Source organism: Staurois parvus, unplaced genomic scaffold (assembly GCF_062004578.1).
Source record: "Staurois parvus isolate SC_StPar_1 unplaced genomic scaffold, SC_StPar_1.0 ptg001762l, whole genome shotgun sequence".
Classification (NCBI taxonomy): Eukaryota; Metazoa; Chordata; class Amphibia; order Anura; family Ranidae; genus Staurois; species Staurois parvus.
In genome coordinates this window covers 74,994-95,478 of record NW_028319558.1, presented here as the reverse complement: position 1 = coordinate 95,478, position 20,485 = coordinate 74,994, and the positions used below count along the sequence as shown (strand labels likewise).

Below are 20,485 nucleotides of genomic sequence, written 5' to 3'. Positions count from 1 at the left end.
TAGGTCCCCGTATCTACCAAACACCTCTCACTATATATCCATGGCAGTTCTCACATTGATGGTAGAGGAGGACACTTCTGTGTTGGGTTACAATCATTCTGCTGGTCAGATGCATGGGTGGGGAGTCTCTCTTCATTGACATCTTCCAGACACCAGATGGATCATGGCGATTTAAATGGAATGTATCTCAAGGTTCAGCCTATGCTGGTGTTCACATTCAAGAACTCTGCTTGCTTTTTCATCTTTATCTATCTTGTTTACTTAGTTTTTTTTTTTCTGTGTAGCTATTGGCCAACTCCAAAGCCCACACCTCACGGTTCATCAGTGCCAACCTACCATGCAACAAGTTCAAGAACCGGCTGGTGAATATCATGCCCTACGAATCGAGCCGTGTGTGTCTGCAGCCAATTCGTGGTGTCGAGGGCTCTGACTACATCAACGCCAGCTTCATTGATGGCTATAGGTAATGTCCTGCTGGGAAAGAGGTTATGCATTTTGTGAATAAAGAGAACCTGTCAGAACAGCCGTTTTCTGCCAGAGCTGGGGCTTCTATCTAATACTGAGGACTAGCACCAGCTTCCAGAGGCGGTTCTGGGGGGTTGTCACAGTGTACTTGTTCCTGGAAGTAGGAAGGAACAGTTATACAGCTTCAGTATTGAATGGGCCCCTCAGCTGTTCTTGACAGAAAATGTGTTAAGACAGAATTAAAGAATTATGGTGGTTGCAGTTGGTGACGGATTCCTGAAAAGGCTGGTCCCTTGGCTGCCATGATGCATTGGCTTTAGTTGTTTCTTAGTCACTGACCCAGAACAAGCAGAAAACATGAAAAAAAATCCAACGTTATGAGTGCAACTAACATTTTTGAAAGGCCATTACACACATATATCTTTAATGACAGATGTAATTAAAGTGTAAGTTCACCTTTTCAGAAAGAAATTAAAAGGTCAACTACACCCTACACCTTCCCCCGCTGTACTTACCTCATGAGCCGTTGATGCCCACGCAGCCAGTGCAGCAGTTCAGGGCTTTGAAATCCCCACTGTCGCCCCTCTTATTTCTGCTCTGCTTCCAGGGTGGATCAGAGCGAATACAAATGAAAAAACTAAAGGGGGGCGCACCGGCCTAGTGCATTATTGTAAAAATATATATTGAAATGATAAAAAAGTAGGTATCATACACACAATGGATATATAAAACATAGGCATATTACAAAGGTGTTCAATCCATATAGCATCTGAGTCCATAACGATGGAACCCTGGATGACCAACTGGCTGATGCGTTTCGAGGACTCAGCCTCTTCCTCAGAGCCAACTGATTCTGATTGGTTCGTGCCAAAACAGAGCATCGCTCTGATTTGTCATGATAACCCTGCAGAAAGAAAAAGGAGAACAACAGGGATTTCAAATTCCCAGACCACTACAAAGTTCAGAGCAGGGGCGGACTGACCATTTGGAAACTCGGGCACTGCCCGAGGGCCCGGGGTCAGTAGGGGGCCCCATGAGATGCCCCGGGTACCTTTTTCATAGGCTTTTTTGAGTTTAGGCAAGGACACAGGGGCCCCATGATCCCCTATTGCGCAGGGGCCCCATGAGTTGTCAGTCCGCCCCTGGTTCAGAGGTAAGTACAGCATTGACTAAGGGCTGGAGAAGATGTATAGTGTGTGTACACAGCCCCCTATCCCCCCATGGACTTTTTAATCACTTCTTACCTAGACTCCTCAAAATACATGCTCGGTGTCCAATTAATTTAGCCTGGTCCTGTTGTGATCGACCACCACACGCCGGGTTCCACACCGCCATGAGGGGCCGCTATGTCTTCCGGTTCTTGCAGGCAGCACCCTAGTGATGCACATTAATGCACAAGCTGTAGAGTACTGAGTGAGACATCCTTCTTGCCTAGGCAAGTGCTAGGAGATGTTCCTCAAAAAAAAATGATGTGGGTGAGGCTGGTGAAGGTCCATTTTGAAGCAACATGCAGGATTCCGACAGTACTACATGAAAGGAAAAGCACATTTGTATTGTGTATGATTAGTTGAGAGTGTAAAAAAGAACATAAAATGCAGACCAATTGTCTGACGAAAAATTCAAGCCCTACAAATCAATGTTTTCAGCAACATTTTACTACAAGTGATCTTTCTTTCCTGTGAACAATCTTTCTTAAAGCGGACCTTGCACCTTCCCCAAAAACATCATTCTGCTTTTGTCCATGACCTTAGGTGCGATGTTATGCTGCATAAACATGCTTACAAGGCCAATGATTCCTGCAATGTCCTCTTCTCACCTACTGCTTTTCCATCATAAGTTCTGTCCAGTGCCGCCATATTTGTTTTGTTGGTCGATGGAATTGGCTGCCTTTTCCTAGTGCTTGCAGCCACCCTCCCTCCGATGTTGCAGTGTCAGATCTTGCACATGCAGAGGCAGAGATGTGTAAGAGGGTCCCTGGTTTGCAATTTTAACTTGATTCGGTTAGTTCTGTTGTCTTTAATGATTGAATAAATGATCACATTGATACATGAGTGGCTTCCGTTAGTCAAATGTTCATCTCAAAATTCCAAATTCTTCAAAGAGTCGCGTAGGCAGACATGTTACAAAACCTGCACCACCTAGGCAGATACTGTGTATTACACAACCCATGAGAGACGTTGTCATGCTTAATGTGATCCTCATCCACTTCTTCTGTCCTCATGCTTCATTCCTGTTTTGCAGGCAGCAGAAAGGCTACATCGCCACTCAGGGACCCCTGGCGGAGACCACTGAGGACTTCTGGCGCATGCTATGGGAGCATAATTCCACCATTGTGGTGATGCTGACCAAGCTGCGGGAAATGGGCCGGGTAAGAGCAACCAACGGGGTTATCATTGTTAAAGTGTACCTATCCATATGATTGGAGGCAGCTCTTGGTTTACCTGAAAGGCCATCATATACAGATGGTGATCCCTGCACTGTATACAGTTGCAAGAAAAAGTATGTGAACCCCTTGCGATTACGTGGAGTTTTGCATGAATTGGGCATAAAGTGTGCTCTGAACGTCATGTAAGTCACAACAATAGAAGAACACAGTCTGCTGAACATAATACTACACAAACATTAGATGTTGCCGTGGTGTAATTGCACATAACATGTAAACATTCACAGTGCAGGGAGGAAAAAGTATGTGAGGCCCTAGCTTAATGACTTCTCCCAGAGCTAATTGGAGCCAGGAGTGAGCCAACCTTGACTCCAATCAGTGTGATGATATTGGATGTGTTGCTGACAGCTGTCCTGCCCTTAAAAAACACACACCTGTTTTGGGTTTACTGGTTTCAAGAAGCACTGTCTGATGTGAACCATGCCTCGCAGAAAAGAGCTCTCAGAAGACCTACGATCAAGAATTGTTGACTTGCATGAAGCTGGAAAGGGTTACAAAAGTATCTCCAAAAGCCTTGATGTTCATGTGTTGACGGTAAGACAGACTGTCTACAAATGGAGAAAGTTTAGCACTGCTGCTACTCTCCCTAGGCGTGGTCGTCCTGTAAAAATGACTGCAAGAGCACAGCGCAGAATGCTGCATGAGGTAAAGAAGAATCCCAGAGTGTCAGCTAAAGACCTACAGAAATCTCTGGCACATGCTAACATTTTTGTTGACACATCTACAATAAGGAAAACATTAAACAAGAATGGAGTACATGGGAGGACACCACGGAGGAAGCCATTGCTGTCCAAAAAGAATATTGCAGCACATTTGAAGTTTGAAAAAGAGCACCTGGATGTTCCACAGCACTACTGGCAGAATATACTGTGGACAGATGGAACCAAGATTGAGTTGTTTGGGAAGAACACACAACACTATGTGTGGAGAAAAAAAGGCACAGCACACCAACATCAAAACCTCATCCCCACTGTGAAACATGGCGGAGGGAGCATCATGGTTTGGGGCTGCTTTGCTGCCTCAGGGCCTGGACGGATTGTTGTCATTGATGGGAAAATGAATTCCAGGGTTTATCAAGACATTTTGCAGGAAAACGTACGACCATCTGTCCGCCAACTGAAGCTCCGCAGAGGATGGGTGATGCAACAGGACAATGACCCAAAGCATACAAGTAATTCAACAAAACAATGGCTGCAACAGCACAGAATACGCCTTCTGGAGTGGCCCAGTCAGAGTCCTGACCTCAACCTGATTGAAATGCTGTGGCATGACCTTAAGAGAGCGATTCACACCAGACATCCCAAGAATATTGCTACACTGAAACAGTTTTGTGAAGAGGAGTGGTCCAAAATGACTCCAGATCGTTGTGCAGGTCTGATCTGCAACTACAGGAAACATTTGGTTGAGTTTATTGCTGCCAAAGGAGGGTCAACCAGTTATTAAGTCCAAAGGTTCACATACTTTTTCCTCCCTGCACTGTGAATGTTTACATGTTATGTGCAATTAAACGATGGCAATATCTAATGTTTGTGTAGTATTATGTTCAGCAGACTGTGTTCTTCTATTGTTGTGATTTAGATGACATTCAGAGGACATTTTTTGCCCAATTCATGCAAAACTCCACGTAATCCCAAGGGGTTCACATACTTTTTCTTGCAACTGTAGCTGGTAACGATCAGATTGGAAGACAATTATATGGAAATGCTGGAACTTCTCGGTCAAGAAGGTATCGATGGTCTGAAATGGATCTTCCCAAGCAGTCTATTCAGGAAAATAATCGATGGAAAGCCCGAGATGCGTGAAAGCATCTTTATAATGACATGTGCGCAGGGTTGGACTTCCCTTCTGGAGGACGGGAGGATCCTACGCTGGGCCCCTGCTCATTACAAATTCAGGGCTCCTGTAATTGACAGCTCAGTGGATTGCTGTAGGAAAGTCCTGGATTCTTTCTTGGATACACAGAATATAACTGGATATAACATTTATAGGTAAAGTTGATCCAGGGAATATCCGATTGCCTCTCCGGGGATCAGGAAGGAATTTTTTTCCCCTGCAGGAGCAAATGGGATCATGCTTTGCTGGGTTTTTTTTTGCCTTCCTCTGGATCAACTGTGGGTGTAGGATTATAACTTTTTTTTTTCCTATGGTTGAACTAGATGGACTTTTGTCTTTTATCAGCCAGACTAACTATGTAACTAGGCTGTCAGCTACAATGCCAAGCCTGACCCTCTGTGCCTACGGCCTGCCTAGTTCCATGCCATTTCAGAGAGGCCCATCTTACTGGAATTCAGTTGCTGGACTTCCTCCCAGTCCACCGGCCACTATAGACATCATTAGATGAAGAAACCTGCCCACCTTCCATCTCCTAATGAAACCAACATCTGCAGCAGAAATTGGGGTCGAACTGAGGCGTGAAGTTGCAGGAATTGGGGTGACCTGAGGTTGGAATGGAGAGGGGGGGGTTCCACCTTATTAGCACTTTTAAAGCAGATGTTCAGGCAGTTAAAAAGAAATATCAGAAAGAGATGTGGAGACCTGGAGATTTTACCATATGCAGTCAGCGGTAGGCACACTTTAAGAAGCCATGGTGCGGGTGCGGGTGCGGGTGCTTTCATCAGCTGGCTCTGGGGATTAGTTCAGACCACCAACAATCGTTTTTTTTGTTTTTCACGCCTCTGATTGCCGGCACAACGTTATAATCATCGGGATGTGATAACAATACGCCGATAATGATGTTTACCTCGCAGGAATCGTGCGGCATTGTGACGGTCTGATTTCTGAGGGACAATCATGTCTTTGTTATCAGATAAATATGATCAGTTGTCTGAGTTCTTTTTTTTTTTTCTGAATGAATGAATAATAAATTTGTTTCTTGGTAATTCATGGAACCGGAAGGAATCTTTCAGCATTGACCGGGTGTGTGTTCCCCTCTACAGGAAAAGTGCCATCAGTATTGGCCCGCCGAGCGCTCAGCGAGGTATCAGTATTTCGTGGTGGACCCAATGGCGGAATATAACATGCCTCAGTACATCCTGCGTGAATTCAAAGTGACGGACGCACGGGTGAGTAGGAGTGATTGTTCCTGACACTTGCCCTGGCATCTGCTGGTGAACTACAGGCCCCAGGATGTCTGGGCTGAGGTACCCATGATATGCCAGGACTAGTAATCCTTTAACTGTTGGACAGCCAACAGCGACCCAAATCTGATCGTGTGATTACCAACCATTTCTATTAGGTTCATTACCATTAGCCGCCCAGCCAATGGCCTGATGGCGGCCGGCAAAATCCATTAGCGTTCTGGGTGGACGCCATATGGCGTCCTCCCGGGCATGAGCAGTTTGCGCGCCTGCAGAGCCACGCAGCGGCGCGATCTGTCACCGGCCGTGTACCTCAGACACAGCCGATGACGGATCTGAGTACCGGCCCCGTTGCCGATACCATGTGACTTGCTGTGACCAATCACAGCAGGTCACATGACAGTTGTATACAATGGATGGCTTCATTCATGCCATCCATTGTATACTAGTGTGTGTAGCTGTGATTGGTCACAGCGATCACATGCACAAGCTGGGCTAATCACAGGCCATTGTACTACTTTGGTCATAGTGAAATATGAAAAGAAAAATCATAAAAAAAAGAAACAAAATTAAATAAAAAATAAAAAATAATAAAAAAAATTAAATAAATTAAAAAACAATTATATATATATATATATATATATATATTGTTTTTCATACTGTCACCAGTCAGTGTCCCTGATCACCGCCATGCCAGTTATATGATGACGCTGTACTGCACTGGTGACAGTATGTAAAAATAAAATACTGAAAATAATTTTTTTAATTTTTTCATTTTCCGAAAAATTATGACAAAAAAATACAACTTCAAAAAACTCGCCATGCCTCTTATGAAGTACGTTGGACTGTCTACTCTGCAAAAAGGGGTCATTTGGGGGATATCTGTACCGTCCTGACATTTGGGGGATATCTGTACTGTCCTGACATTTGGGGGATATCTGTACCGTCCTGACATTTGGGGGATATCTGTACCGTCCTGACATTTGGGGGATATCTGTACTGTCCTGACATTTGGGGGATATCTGTACTGTTCTGACATTTGGGGATATCTGTCCTGTCCTGACATTTGGGGGATATCTGTCCTGTCCTGACATTTGGGGGATATCTGTCCTGTTCTGACATTTGGGGGATATCTGTACTGTTCTGACATTTGGGGGATATCTGTCCTGTCCTGACATTTGGGGGATATCTGTCCTGTCCTGACATTTGGGGGATATCTGTACTGTCCTGACATTTGGGGGATATCTGTACCGTTCTGACATTTGGGGGATATCTGTACTGTCCTGACATTTGGGGGATATCTGTACTATCCTGACATTTGGGGGATATCTATACTCTCCTGACATTTGGGGGATATCTGTCCTGTCCTGACATTTGGGGGATATCTGTACCGTCCTGACATTTGGGGGATATCTGTACCGTCCTGACATTTGGGGGATATCTGTCCTGTCCTGACATTTGGGGGATATCTGTACCGTTCTGACATTTGGGGGATATCTGTACCGTCCTGACATTTGGGGGATATCTGTACTGTCCTGACATTTGGGGGATATCTGTACCGTCCTGGCATTTGGGGGATATCTGTACTGTCCTGACATTTGGGGGATATCTGTACCGTTCTGACATTTGGGGGATATCTGTACCGTCCTGACATTTGGGGGATATCTGTACCGTTCTGACATTTGGGGGATATCTGTACTGTTCTGACATTTGGGGGATATCTGTACTGTCCTGACATTTGGGGGATATCTGTACTATCCTGACATTTGGGGGATATCTATACTCTCCTGACATTTGGGGGATATCTGTACTGTCCTGACATTTGGGGGATATCTGTACTGTCCTGACATTTGGGGGATATCTGTACTGTCCTGACATTTGGGGGATATCTGTACTGTTCTGACATTCTTGGACCTCAAGAAATTAGATTGGCTGTCAGTACTTCAGGATTGATCAATATTCAGATCTATACCATAGTTTGTGAACTATAACTTTCCTACAAACTAAATAATACATCCTAATTTGGGTTATTTTCACCAAAGACATGTAGCAGAATACATCTCGGCCTAAATTTATGAATTATTTATTTGCAAACTTTTATAACAGAAACAAAGAAAAACGTGGTTTTTTTTCAAAATTTTCGGTCTTTTTTGTTAATTTAGCAAAAAATAAAAACCCCGGCGGTGATTAAATACCACCAAAAGAAAGCTCTAGTTGTGTGAAGAAAATGATAAAATTTTAGTTTGGGTACAATGTTGTATGACCGCGCAATTGTCATTCAAAGTGTGAGAGCGCTGAAACCTGAAAAATGGCCTGGGCAGGAAGGGGGAAAATTGCCCGGTATGGAAATGGTAAAAGTGTATCCACACCTAAGAAGGACAATGTCATGTCAAAGCTTACCAGTCCAGAACACTTTACATATATCCTATATTGCACATTCACATCAGTCCCTGCCCTCGAGGAGCTTACAATCTATCTCACATTCATACATATACAGGCGTACCTCGGTTTACGAACACCTCGGTTAACGAAATTTTCAGTTTACAAATGAAAATCCATTGAAAATAACGGCTCGGTTTACACATTTTTTTTTTCGCAATACGAACGGATTAATTGGTTTTCAATGCATTTATGAATTTTTTTTAATCATGTCCCTGGACAGTATTTATGCCTTTAAAGTGCACTTTATAAAGAGTTTTGAACAGATAAAAGACTTTTTTTGGACTTTTTTCTGACCTCCGGAACGGATTAATTGGATTTCAATGCATTCCTAAGGGAAACCGCATTTCGGTTTATTAATTTTTCGCAATACAAAAAGTCCCGTAGAACGCATTAAATACGCCTGTAGGGCCAAATTAGACAGGAGCCAATTAACCTGCCAGCATGGCCGGAGTACCCGGAGGAAACCCATGCAGGCACATAGAGAACATGCAAACTCCAGGCAGGGGGTACTGAGGTTGAAAGCAGCAAAAGTTACTTATACACTTTACCTGCTAAAAAAAAAAAAAAAAAAAAAAAGAAACAGCATTAAGGCACTTTTGTCCTCCCAGTCAGTGGTGTATTTAGGTTTCGTGCTGCCCTAGGCAACACAAAAATTGGCTCACCCCCCCTGAGAGACCCTGACACCAACCGACACCCCTTTCCCCCACGAAGAGAGCCTGACATTGACTGACAACACCCCAGGACCCCAATCCGCACCCGAGAGTCTTTTACTACCATCACCCCCATACACTGGAAAATGCCCCCCCACTCTGGCAAGAGACAAGACCTTCACCTTCACAGCTCCGGACATCCCCTGGAACAAGAGTCAGGCTCTGCATACAGCATTAACAGCCCACAGCCTCTCTCAGATCCCCGTGTTTCGTGTCCCTTCTTCCATTCCTTCTTTCAGGGGATGGTACTGCCCCCCTGAAAAAAAAGCTGCTGTCCCCCTGAAAAATGCCGCCCTAGACAAATGCCTTGTTTGCCTTGTGGTAAATACACTCCTGCTCCCAGTGGGTCTCCTCCCGGAGTCTAGGACCCCGCTCAGACAACCATCCTGCCCCTCTGCTTATCCTCCACTGGCAAAGCATGATAGCCCCAGGGCAACCAATCAGAAAGGTTCTGACTTCAGGAATTCTAACTGGTCGCTGACTATGAACTGATCTTATTAGTTAACCTTGCTTTGCTCCTCCCAGATCTGATGGTCTCTTTCCTCCACAGGACGGACAGTCTCGGACAATCAGACAGTTCCAGTTCACAGACTGGCCCGAGCAGGGAGTGCCAAAAACAGGAGAGGGCTTCATCGACTTCATCGGACAAGTGCACAAAACGAAAGAACAGTTCGGACAAGACGGACCCATCACTGTTCACTGCAGGTGAGGAACGCAGTCCACTCCTCTCAACACACTCATGTCCATGGAACAAGAGAGGGGACAGCAAAGAGCGGACAGTACATCATTGTCATCAGAGCCCTCCGCCTTATCCTACAGCTGGGGACATGTGTGCCTCATTTGGGAGACTTCCCTTCACTTCCTGTCCTGTAGTTTCAACCGGAAGTGGAAGGATATCTTACCAAATGCGAGAGAAATCCCCTCAGACAGCTGTCATGGGCTGTATCTGAGCTTAATGTACACATGTAATGATTTATTAATAAATATAGAGCTGCATTTATTTGTCTTTTATATCTGCCCAGAGTTCAATTTTAAATCTGGCCTCCGGCCTTCTCCTTCAGTCTTGCACAGGTGTACCGGCTCCTCCCCTTCAGTCTTGCACAGGTGTACCGGCTCCTCTCCTTCAGTCTTGCACAGGTGTACCGGCTCCTCCCTTTCAGTCTTGCACAGGTGTACCGGCTCCTCCCCTTCAGTCTTGCACAGGTGCACCTGCTCCTCCCCTCCAGTCTTGCACAGGTGTACCGGCTCCTCCCCTTCAGTCTTGCACAGGTGTACCGGCTCCCCCCCTTCAGTCTTGCACAGGTGTACCGGCTCCCCCTCTTCAGTCTTGCTCAGGAGTACCGGATCCTCCCCTTCAGTCTTGCACAGGTGTACCTGCTCCCCCCCTTCAGTCTTGCACAGGTGTACCGGCTCCTCCCCTTCAGTCTTGCACAGGTGTACCTGCTCCTCCCCTCCAGTCTTTCACAGGTGTACCGGCTCCCCCCCTTCAGTCTTGCACAGGTGTACCGGCTCCTCCCCTTCAGTCTTGCACAGGTGTACCGGCTCCTCCTCTTCAGTCTTGCACAGGTGTACCGGTTCCTCCCCTTCAGTCTTGCACAGGTGCATCGGCTCCTCCCCTTCAGTCTTGCACAGGTGTACCGGTTCCTCCCCTTCAGTCTTGCACAGGTGTACCAGGTCCTCCCCTCCAGTCTTGCACAGGTGTACCGGCTCCTCCCCTTCAGTCTTGCACAGGTGTACCGGCTCCCCCTCTTCAGTCTTGCACAGGTGTACCGGCTCCTCCCCTCCAGTCTTGCACAGGTGTACCAGATCCTCCCTTTCAGTCTTGCACAGGAGTACCGGCTCCTCCCCCTTCAGTCTTGCACAGGTGTACCGGCTCCTCCCCTTCAGTCTTGCACAGGTGTACCGGCTCCTCCCCTTCAGTCTTGCACAGGTGTACCGGCTCCTCCCCTTCAGTCTTGCACAGGTGTACCGGCTCCCCCCCTTCAGTCTTGCACAGGTGTACCGGCTCCCCCCCTTCAGTCTTGCACAGGTGTACCGGCTCCCCCCCTTCAGTCTTGCACAGGTGTACCGGCTCCTCCCTTTCAGTCTTGCACAGGTGTACCGGCTCCCCCCCTTCAGTCTTGCACAGGTGTACCGACTCCTCCCCTTCAGTCTTGCACAGGTGTACCGACTCCTCCCCTTCAGTCTTGCACAGGTGTACCGGCTCCTCCCCTTCAGTCTTGCACAGGTGTACCGGCTCCTCCCCTTCAGTCTTGCGCAGTTGAGCCAGCTCCTCTCCTGGACTGAAATTGCTTCCTCTGATTTGTATATTACCAGGAGAGGATATGGGAGGATATCTCCCCATAGGGGACACTATCATAACACCTGGCAGTTTACATCCTATGGTGTCAATTCACTAACGTTTGGTGCATGCGATTACACGGTCACGTGAATCATTTGTATAAATTATCACATGCGGTAAAAAAATGTCCATTGCCAAAAAAAAAAAAAAAAAAGATTCTGCAGTATTTGATGCAAAATTAAAAATGTGTCCATGAATACCGCAAACAATCATGCGGTACGCTGATAAGTCCGATTCTCAAATGGAACAGAAAGTAAAAAAAGATGCCAGGTCTGGTATGAATTTTAAGGGAAACCCCATGCCAAAATTGAAAGAAAAAAAAAAAACGAGGGGGTTCCGCTTCACAAATCCATACAAAACCCTTTGGTCTAGTATGGACTTTGGGGGGACCTCCGTGCCCTTTTTTTTTGTGGTATCACATGCAGTATTTTTTTCAGATGCAGCGAGGGGATCCCCCCCAATCCGTGCCAGGTCTGGTATGGATTTTAAGGGAAACCCCATGCCAAAATTGAAAGAAAAAAAAAAACGAGGGGGTTAGGATCGGGTCGGGATCAGCCCCAGGTAAGTATTACGGAAGAGCTGCACACTGAAGGATTTTTTTGCCTCTATGCCTAGAATGCATGAAGGTAAAAAAAGAAAACCTTCAGCCTTTACAACCGCTTTAAAAAGATGCTTTTGGCTGGAGTTCCCCTTTAACAGTAAAGTGGAGACACGGCTGGATTTTGATCGCAGAGGGGAGATGTGTGTGTGATTGTTTTTGTGATTTGAGATTTGTGTTTCTACAGCGCTGGCGTGGGCCGGACCGGAGTCTTCATCACACTCAGCATCGTGCTGGAGCGGATGAGGTACGAGGGGGTGGTGGACATGTTCCAGACCGTGAAGACGCTGAGAACACAGAGACCAGCCATGGTGCAGACGGAGGTGAGTCCCGCCTTGTTCATCCCCCTCACATGGAGGTCATGTATGGAAATCCAGAGCGCTTGTTCTATTCCTACACAGGGGCAGCCGACTCTCTCAGTGCATAGGCAAGCTCCACCAGCCTATCGCAGACCCAGGACCAGCATGGACTGCCGGGTAGAGGGGAAGGGAGCTCAGGGAACGTGCAAAAACATCACTTCAGGGTCCTGGTGTCAATGTTCCCAGCATGGCAGGGGAAGAAACGAACTGCACGCCAGTCCATTCATTTTATTGGAGGACAGGAGGGACATCAGGGGCATTTTAGACCCCTGATGTCTCGTTAAAAAGAACCTGTCATCAGAAAAATACATCAGATAGGGAACTTTTTTCTCTATGTGATGAGAAAAAAAAAAAGCTGAAAAAAATTGTAAAAAAAATTAAAAGTTGCATTCAAGTTTTTAACCTCTGCCTGCCCAAAGGATATCCTTGATTTTCGGTGGTTATGCTGGGATGATGCCTGCAGCCAGAAGCATCACCCTGGTAGCAAATTTTGAAGCTGGCTATGCTCTTTTAAGCAAAAGTGAATCGAGTGGCTAAATAGCCACTCGATCGCTTTTATGTGAGGGGCGGAAGGAGGTTCCCGCCCCCTTTCCCAGGTTCTCCCCTCCGATCGCTGAGCCTGGGAGCATTGCAACCGGCGGTAATGGCTGCACATCACCAAGAGAGAGGAACTGAGGTCGTTTCTCCCTCTCTGTGACCCCGGAAAACAGGATCGACGAGGATCTCGTCACTTTAGTGGCCAGGAAAGCAGATAGGTCTGTGTCCGATCAGCTGCATTGGAGGCCAGAGGAGAGGCTATGGGGTCTAATAGACCTCAGATATCTCCATAAAGAGGATAATTCTAACACCAGACCTCCTCTAACTCCAAATTGGTAACCCGTAAAAGGCGTTTAAAGAGTCGCCTATGGAGAATTTTAAGTACCATAGTTTGGTGCCATTCCATGGGCATACGCAATTTTAAAGGATAAGTTCACCTTTGGGAATATGTTACATGTTTAGGGTGGAAAATGTTCCCATAACCATACCATACTTCTCCCCATATTATCTGTCATATTTGAAAACAGCGCTCACATGGCCACATCATTCATTCACAGACTTCCGTGAATGAATGAACTGCAGGTCCTGACAGCCATAGCGGCTGTGGGCTTGTAGTTCTGAACGAACTACCATGGTGCTGTGGAGTGCTGTGGTAGTGCATTGAAGCTTCCTGTCAGAATATCTGCTGGACCGTTCATCCCATACATCCCATACATCCTGTACATCTCATACATCCCATACATCCTGTACATCCCATACATCCCATACATCCTGTACATCCCATACATCCCATACATCCTGTACATCTCATACATCCCATACATCCTGTACATCCCATACATCCCATACATCCTGTACATCTCATACACCCCATACATCCTGTACATCTCATACATCCCATACACACCATACATCCCAGTACACCCCATATGTCCTGTACACCTCATACACCCCCATACATCCCGTACATCTCATACACCTCATACATCTCATACACCTCATACATCCCATACACCTCATACATCCCATACACCTCATACATCCCATACACCCCATACATCCAATACATCCCACACACCTCATACATCCCATACACCTCATACACCCCCATACATCCCGTACATCTCATACACCTCATACATCCTGTGCACCCCCATACATCCCATACATCTCATACACCTCATACATCCCATACACCTCGTACATCCCATACACCTAGTACATCCTGTACATCTCATACATCCCATACACACCATACATCCCAGTACACCCCATATATCCTGTACACCTCATACACCCCCATACATCTCGTACATCTCATACACCCCCATACATCTCGTACATCTCATACACCCCCATACATCTCGTACATCTCATACACCTCATACATCCTATACACCTCATACACCCCCACACATCCTGTACATCTCATACACCTCATACACCCCCATACATCTCGTACATCTCATACACCTCATACATCCTATACACCTCATACACACCCCCACACATCCTGTACATCTCATACACCTCATACATCCTATACACCTCATACACCCCCACACATCCCGTACATCTCATACACCTCATACATCCCGTACATCTCATACACCTCATACATCCCATACACCTCGTACATCCAATACATCACATACACCTTGTACACCCCGAGGCCACAAGGCAAACAAGGCATTTGCTTAGAGCAGCATTTTTCAGGGAAGGGGTGCACCGCCCTCCGGAAGAAGGGATAGAAAAAGGGACACATGCTGCATGGGGACTAGGTGGGATCTGAGAGAGGTTGCGGGCTGCTTGATGGTCTATGGAGTGCCCGACTCTTGTTCCCGTGGATGTCCAGAGCTCTGAAGGTGAGTATCTTCTCTCTCGGTTGGGGGGGGTTTGTTAGTGGAAGGATCTCTCAGGTGCAAGGTGGGCAGTGGTGTTGTTGGTCAATGTCAGGCTCTCTCCGTGGGGGGGCACCCGATTTTTGTGTTGCCTAGGGCAGCACAAAACTTAAATACAACATTGCATACATCCCGTACATCTCCATACATCCCGTACATCTCCATACATCCCGTACATCTCCATACATCCCGTACATCTCCATACATCCCGTACACCTCCATACATCCCATACGTCCCGTACACTTCCATACGTCCCGTACACCTCCATACGTCCCGTACACCTCCATACATCCCGTACACCTCCATACATCCCGTACACCTCCATACATCCCGTACACCTCCATACATCCCGTACACCTCCATACGTCCCATACACCTCCGTACACCTCCATACGTCCCGTACACCTCCATACGTCCCGTACACCTCCATACATCTCCATACATCCCGTACACCTCCATACATCCCGTACACCTCCATACATCCGGTACACCTCCATACATCTCCATACATCCCGTACACCTCCATACGTCCCGTACACCTCCATACATCCCGTACACCTCCATACATCCCGTACACCTCCATACATCCGGTACACCTCCATACATCTCCATACATCCTGTACACCTCCATACACCTCCGTACGTCCCATACACCTCCATACGTCCCGTACACCTCCATACGTCCCGTACACCTCCACACGTCCCGCACACCTCCACACGTCCCGCACACCTCCATACATCCCGTACACCTCCATACATCCCGTAAACCTTCATACATCCCGTACACCTCCATACATCCCATACACCTCCATACATCCCGTACACCTCCATACACCTCCATACATCCCGTACACCTCCATACATCCCATACACCTCCATACATCCCGTACACCTCCATACACCTCCATACACCCCATACACCTCCATACATCCCGTACACTTCCATACACCTCCATACATCCCGTACGACAAGCAGATATACTGACAGGTCTGCAGGAAACCTGCATGACATCAGCGATCTACTGATCGCTGGTGCAATGCCTTACAGGCTCCTGTAGACAAAAATAATACATGCAAATTTTTTTACCTGCAAAAAAAATTAGCATTTATTATTTTGGTCTAAAAGGTGAACTTCTCCTTTAAAGCGTGACATGTTTAGGTAACTATTTACTCAGCGTAACATCATCTTTTATATTTTACCAAAAAATTGGTTATTAAATTGTGTTTGTGCTTCCCAAATGAAATGGATAGGATGCTTATAGTGCGCCTGTGTGAACGAGGCCTAAGATTCAAAATTCAATGCCCTCACTCTTTGTCCTGAAAGACTTTGTGCGTGTATGCGTGTGTTTATATATGTGTGTGTGTGTGTGTGTGTGTGTATATATATATGTGTGTGTGTGTGTGTGTGTGTATATATATGTGTGTGTGTGTCTGTGTGTGTGTATATATATATATATATGTGTGTATATATATATATATATATATATATATATATGGTTGTGTGGTCTCCTTGGCCCTGACCAGTGTCCCCTTTCTCTGCAGGACCAGTATCAGCTGTGCTACAGGGCTGCGCTGGAGTACCTGGGCAGCTTCGACCACTATGCAACATAACTACCGCTAAACCCCGCCGGCCAGACTGGGAGTGAAGCGTCCAGGAACCCCCGGCACCGCCAACCGGTTGCCAGGCCCCTCCTCCTATTCCAGGCGCCATTCCCAACATCATCTACTTACAAACAAATAATTGCAAAGCTTTGTGAGGCTTGCTTGGGACTTAGCACAACTCATCCCTGTCCCCCTCCATTCAGGTCTTGCTTCTTCGGCCCTAACTATGGCACAAAGGAAAAGAAAAAGACAAAAAAATGAAAAAATTCCTACTTATTTTTTATCATTTTTAATCACTTTTTTTTAGATTTTTTATCCCTCCATTCAAGAGGGAAGCCATTTTCTGTTTATCTTTATATTTTATTGTTATTAAGTATGTTGCTAAAGGGGTAAGGATAATTCCAGAGGTGATCGACAAGAACTTTACGCTCCAGGCTCCCCCTGCGATGTGACTGCTTTGTGCGGACCTGCGACAAAAAAAAAACAAAAAGCACACGAGAGCCTGGACGCTGGGAAGGAAAAATGACAGAGACCACTTCCGATAAACCGACAAACTTGATGTATATCTCATCTCATGTAAAGCGTGATCGCACAGGAGCCAATGGAAATATGAACACTTGACTCTAAAGCACAAAGAGGTGGACAATGATGGGACCAAGTTAAATCAGCATTGCCCAGTTCCTTAGATTTTAGTTATCATCTACTTTTTTTTCAGTTCTTTTTATTTTTACATTCTTCCAGCCTGCAGCCAACGGGCGACACTCGCCTGGAGCGAGACGCACACAAGGTTAGAGGACTTGGGGGGGCTTGTAGGTTGCGGAACAAAGAGAAGAGAGTTCATATATTTGCTCAGAGTTGTAGGATGAAATTTTTTGAAGGATACATATTTTTCTTTCCCAATTATATTAGTGTAAGGATAGGGGAGGGGGGGAAAAAAAAAACTCAGAATTATGAAGTCTTTGAAAAGAGGTGCCACATACCGATTCCTTCTCTCTCTCTCTCTAGAAAAAAAAAAAAAAAAAAAAAACAAAAAACGATAACATTTGTTATTATGTACAGAATTATGGACCTTCTAACAGATATTTCAGGAAAGAGCGTGTACTCATTAAAAAAAAGGTACTCTGTATTAGTACGGCAGAGGGACGCGTCCTGCCTCCTTTATAACCCGCCTGAAAAGAAAAACCCGGTGGTGGATGAACGATGGAACTCGTATTATGCGGAAGGATCGGACAGGACCGCCGTCTCGCTAATGTTGGATAAGGAGACCATTTTTACCTTGTGTATACATTAGTGCTGTTAGGAGTTTGCTCCGTTGTACACAGTATGTTTTCTATTTGTTAATAAAAACAAGAAAAAAAAATTATAAAAAAAAAAAATACATGCAAACTCAGTCTACTAATACCTGCATCTTTGCCGAAAACGGAAAAAAAAAAAAAAAGATCTCGATGTTAATAAATTTGAATAATCAGGTTTCATACAAATTTGTCCAATGTTTGTTGGTGTTTTGGAGGGCGGAGAGGACAGCAGCAAAGCACCCAGGAACAAATGATGGATTATCTGCTGCTCTATCTATTACAACCAATATTCTACTTCTGAAATGACAACGAACAGTAGGAGAAGGAACAACAATGATGTTGGATGAGAAGACCTGCCTTGTATGCCTGGCCTCACATTGGGCACCAAAAAAATAAATTCATCCCAGTAGGGTTGAGGTCAGGGCTTTATGGAGAACACAGAGTTCCTCCACACCAAATTGATCATCGTGTCTTTATGGAGCTGGCTTTGTACGCAGGGCACAGTCATAGTTAATTTGGTTGAAAAAAGACACAAGTCCATCCAGTTCAACCAGCAGTCATGCTTGAACAGAAACCGCAGCCTGTATTTTGAATGAAGCAGGGAAAGAATAGATCTTTTATTTACCCCGGACTTTTCCATGGCAAAATGGGAAGTATGCTGAGTTGACCTCCCACCCCCTTACCCTCTCCCCATTCCAACACAAATTGCTTTATGATGTCATTTATAAGCATCCTCAACCTCTGATGCTTCGAGGAGGCATGGGTTGTCACCGTGCCTTGCAGCTGCGAGAATGCACTACAGTAGATTTTGAGCTCCCATCTCTCTTCCAGAAAGTATGGTGACATCACCTGTGTACCTCAGGAAAGCATCAGAGGCTGCGGTTGGGGTTTTTTTTTGGCAGTTTATGTAAAAAGGCTTTTTGATGTGTAAATTCCATTCAAATTCTAAAAGCTACTCCCACCACCCGCCCCCATTCTAAGACAATTCTATCTACCTTGTAAAAGAAAAGATGCCTATTGTCAGGGCAGGGGCCGGGGAACGGACAGGCAGGCCTAACAATGTAACACACTGGCTGACGACAACCACCACCCACAGACCGAAGTCCCTCAGGGCGCGGAGTCTAAGTCCCAGGCTGCCCTTCACCAGGGCCCCTGATGGTGGGGATGGACTTGACGCAGCCAGGAACCAGGTCACGGCCCCCGAGACACCCCAGCTGCGGTAATGGCCGCCACCAATGGCATGTAGCAGGTGGAAGAGACAAAAGAGTAGTCAGACAGGCTGGGTCAACAACAATAGGACTAAACAGTACAGGACAGCAGACGAGAATCACAGGTCACGAGCCGGGTTCAGCAACGGAGAGTCAGATCAAAGGAGAATACAAAGAATAGTCGAGTACAAGCTGAATCAGATACCAGGAGAGTCACGAGAGTCAGAACAGGGTAATAGCGACACAAAGACACAAGACACAAGTGCAAAGAGCATGTGCGGACCACAGGCTTATATGTCATCAGCCACACCCCTCTGGGGGATGGACCTCAGAGACCTGAAGGCATAAAAGGATTCCCACCATGCACAGCAGAATCCAAGATGAACGCCAGCACATGGAGTAACATAACCTTAGGGAAAAGGTAGGACCTTGACACCTATACCTACCTATTCTGAAGCCGCTCTGGTCCGGTCTCATGATTGGGTGCCAGGGCCAGCTTCAGTGTGGAGGAGAAGCAGTGACAACAGCTGCAGAGCCTGGGTGGTGATGTCACCCATAGACTTAATAAGGGGCATATGTTGGTGGCCATCCTTCCTCTATACTGAAGCCAGCAATGGGACCTGATCATGTGACCAGATCAGAGCAGCTTCAGAATAGGTAAGTGTGCACTTCTTCCTTTCATAGGGTAGATAGACTAATCTTAGAGTGGGGGTGGGAGTGGGTTTAGCCTTAGCTAGAGTCAGACTGGATTTACTCTTTAAAGCCCTTAGTGTTGGATGGACAGAGGGGGCTCTGAAAAAAGCAGACATGTTTGCCCAGGAAAGTCAGCTTTATGTTGCAATTGTTTGCTGTATGTTGGATTCCTGTCCCAGATTATGGCCATTGAGACAGGAAATCTCTCCAATGAAGGTATACACTGCTCAAAAAAAAATGAAGACTATGAAAACACATCAGATCTCAATGGGGACAAATCTCCTGTTGGATCTCTATAGTGACATGGACTGGGTAATGTGTTAGGAATGTAAGGATGCCACATCGTTTGATGGAAATGAAAAATGATCGACCTACAGCGGACTGAATTCAAAAGGCACCCCGAAAATCAAAGTGAAGAAATGATGCAGCAGGCAAGTCTATTTTTCTGAAATGTCATTGCAGCAACTCAGAATGGTCCTCAGTAGTTTGTATGGCCCCCATGTGCTTGTATGCATGCCTGACAACGTCGGGGGAGGCTCCTAATGAGACGACGGATGGTGTCCTGGGGGATTTCCTCCCAGATCTGGACCAATGCATCACTGAGCTCCTGAACTGTCTGAGGTGCAACCTGGAGGCGTCAGATGGACCGAAACATGATATCTCAGAGGTGTTCTATTGGATTTAGGTCAGGCTGGATTTGGGGGCCATTCAATGGTATCAATTCCTTCATCCTCCAGGAACTGCCTGCATACTCTCGCCACATGAGGCCGGGCATTGTCATGCACCAGGAGGAACCCAGGACCCCATGCACCA

The 20,485-nt window shown here is 46.2% G+C and overlaps 1 protein-coding gene across 12 annotated transcripts in view; it reads left to right on the top strand.

Annotated features, from left to right (window-relative positions):
• Positions 1–17,957, top strand: part of PTPRF (protein tyrosine phosphatase receptor type F) — a 295,456-nt gene extending 277,499 nt beyond the window's left edge. For all 12 annotated transcript variants that reach the window (XM_089663763.1, XM_089663762.1, XM_089663761.1 and 9 more), the window contains 6 exons: positions 285–463; positions 2,707–2,833; positions 5,845–5,970; positions 9,688–9,842; positions 12,264–12,399; positions 16,417–17,957. In XM_089663763.1, coding sequence (XP_089519889.1) covers positions 285–463; positions 2,707–2,833; positions 5,845–5,970; positions 9,688–9,842; positions 12,264–12,399; positions 16,417–16,485 — 792 coding nt within the window. In that variant the 3' untranslated portion in view covers positions 16,486–17,957. The remainder of the gene's footprint in view (positions 1–284; positions 464–2,706; positions 2,834–5,844; positions 5,971–9,687; positions 9,843–12,263; positions 12,400–16,416) is intronic.
• Positions 17,958–20,485: the final 2,528 nt, after the last annotated feature.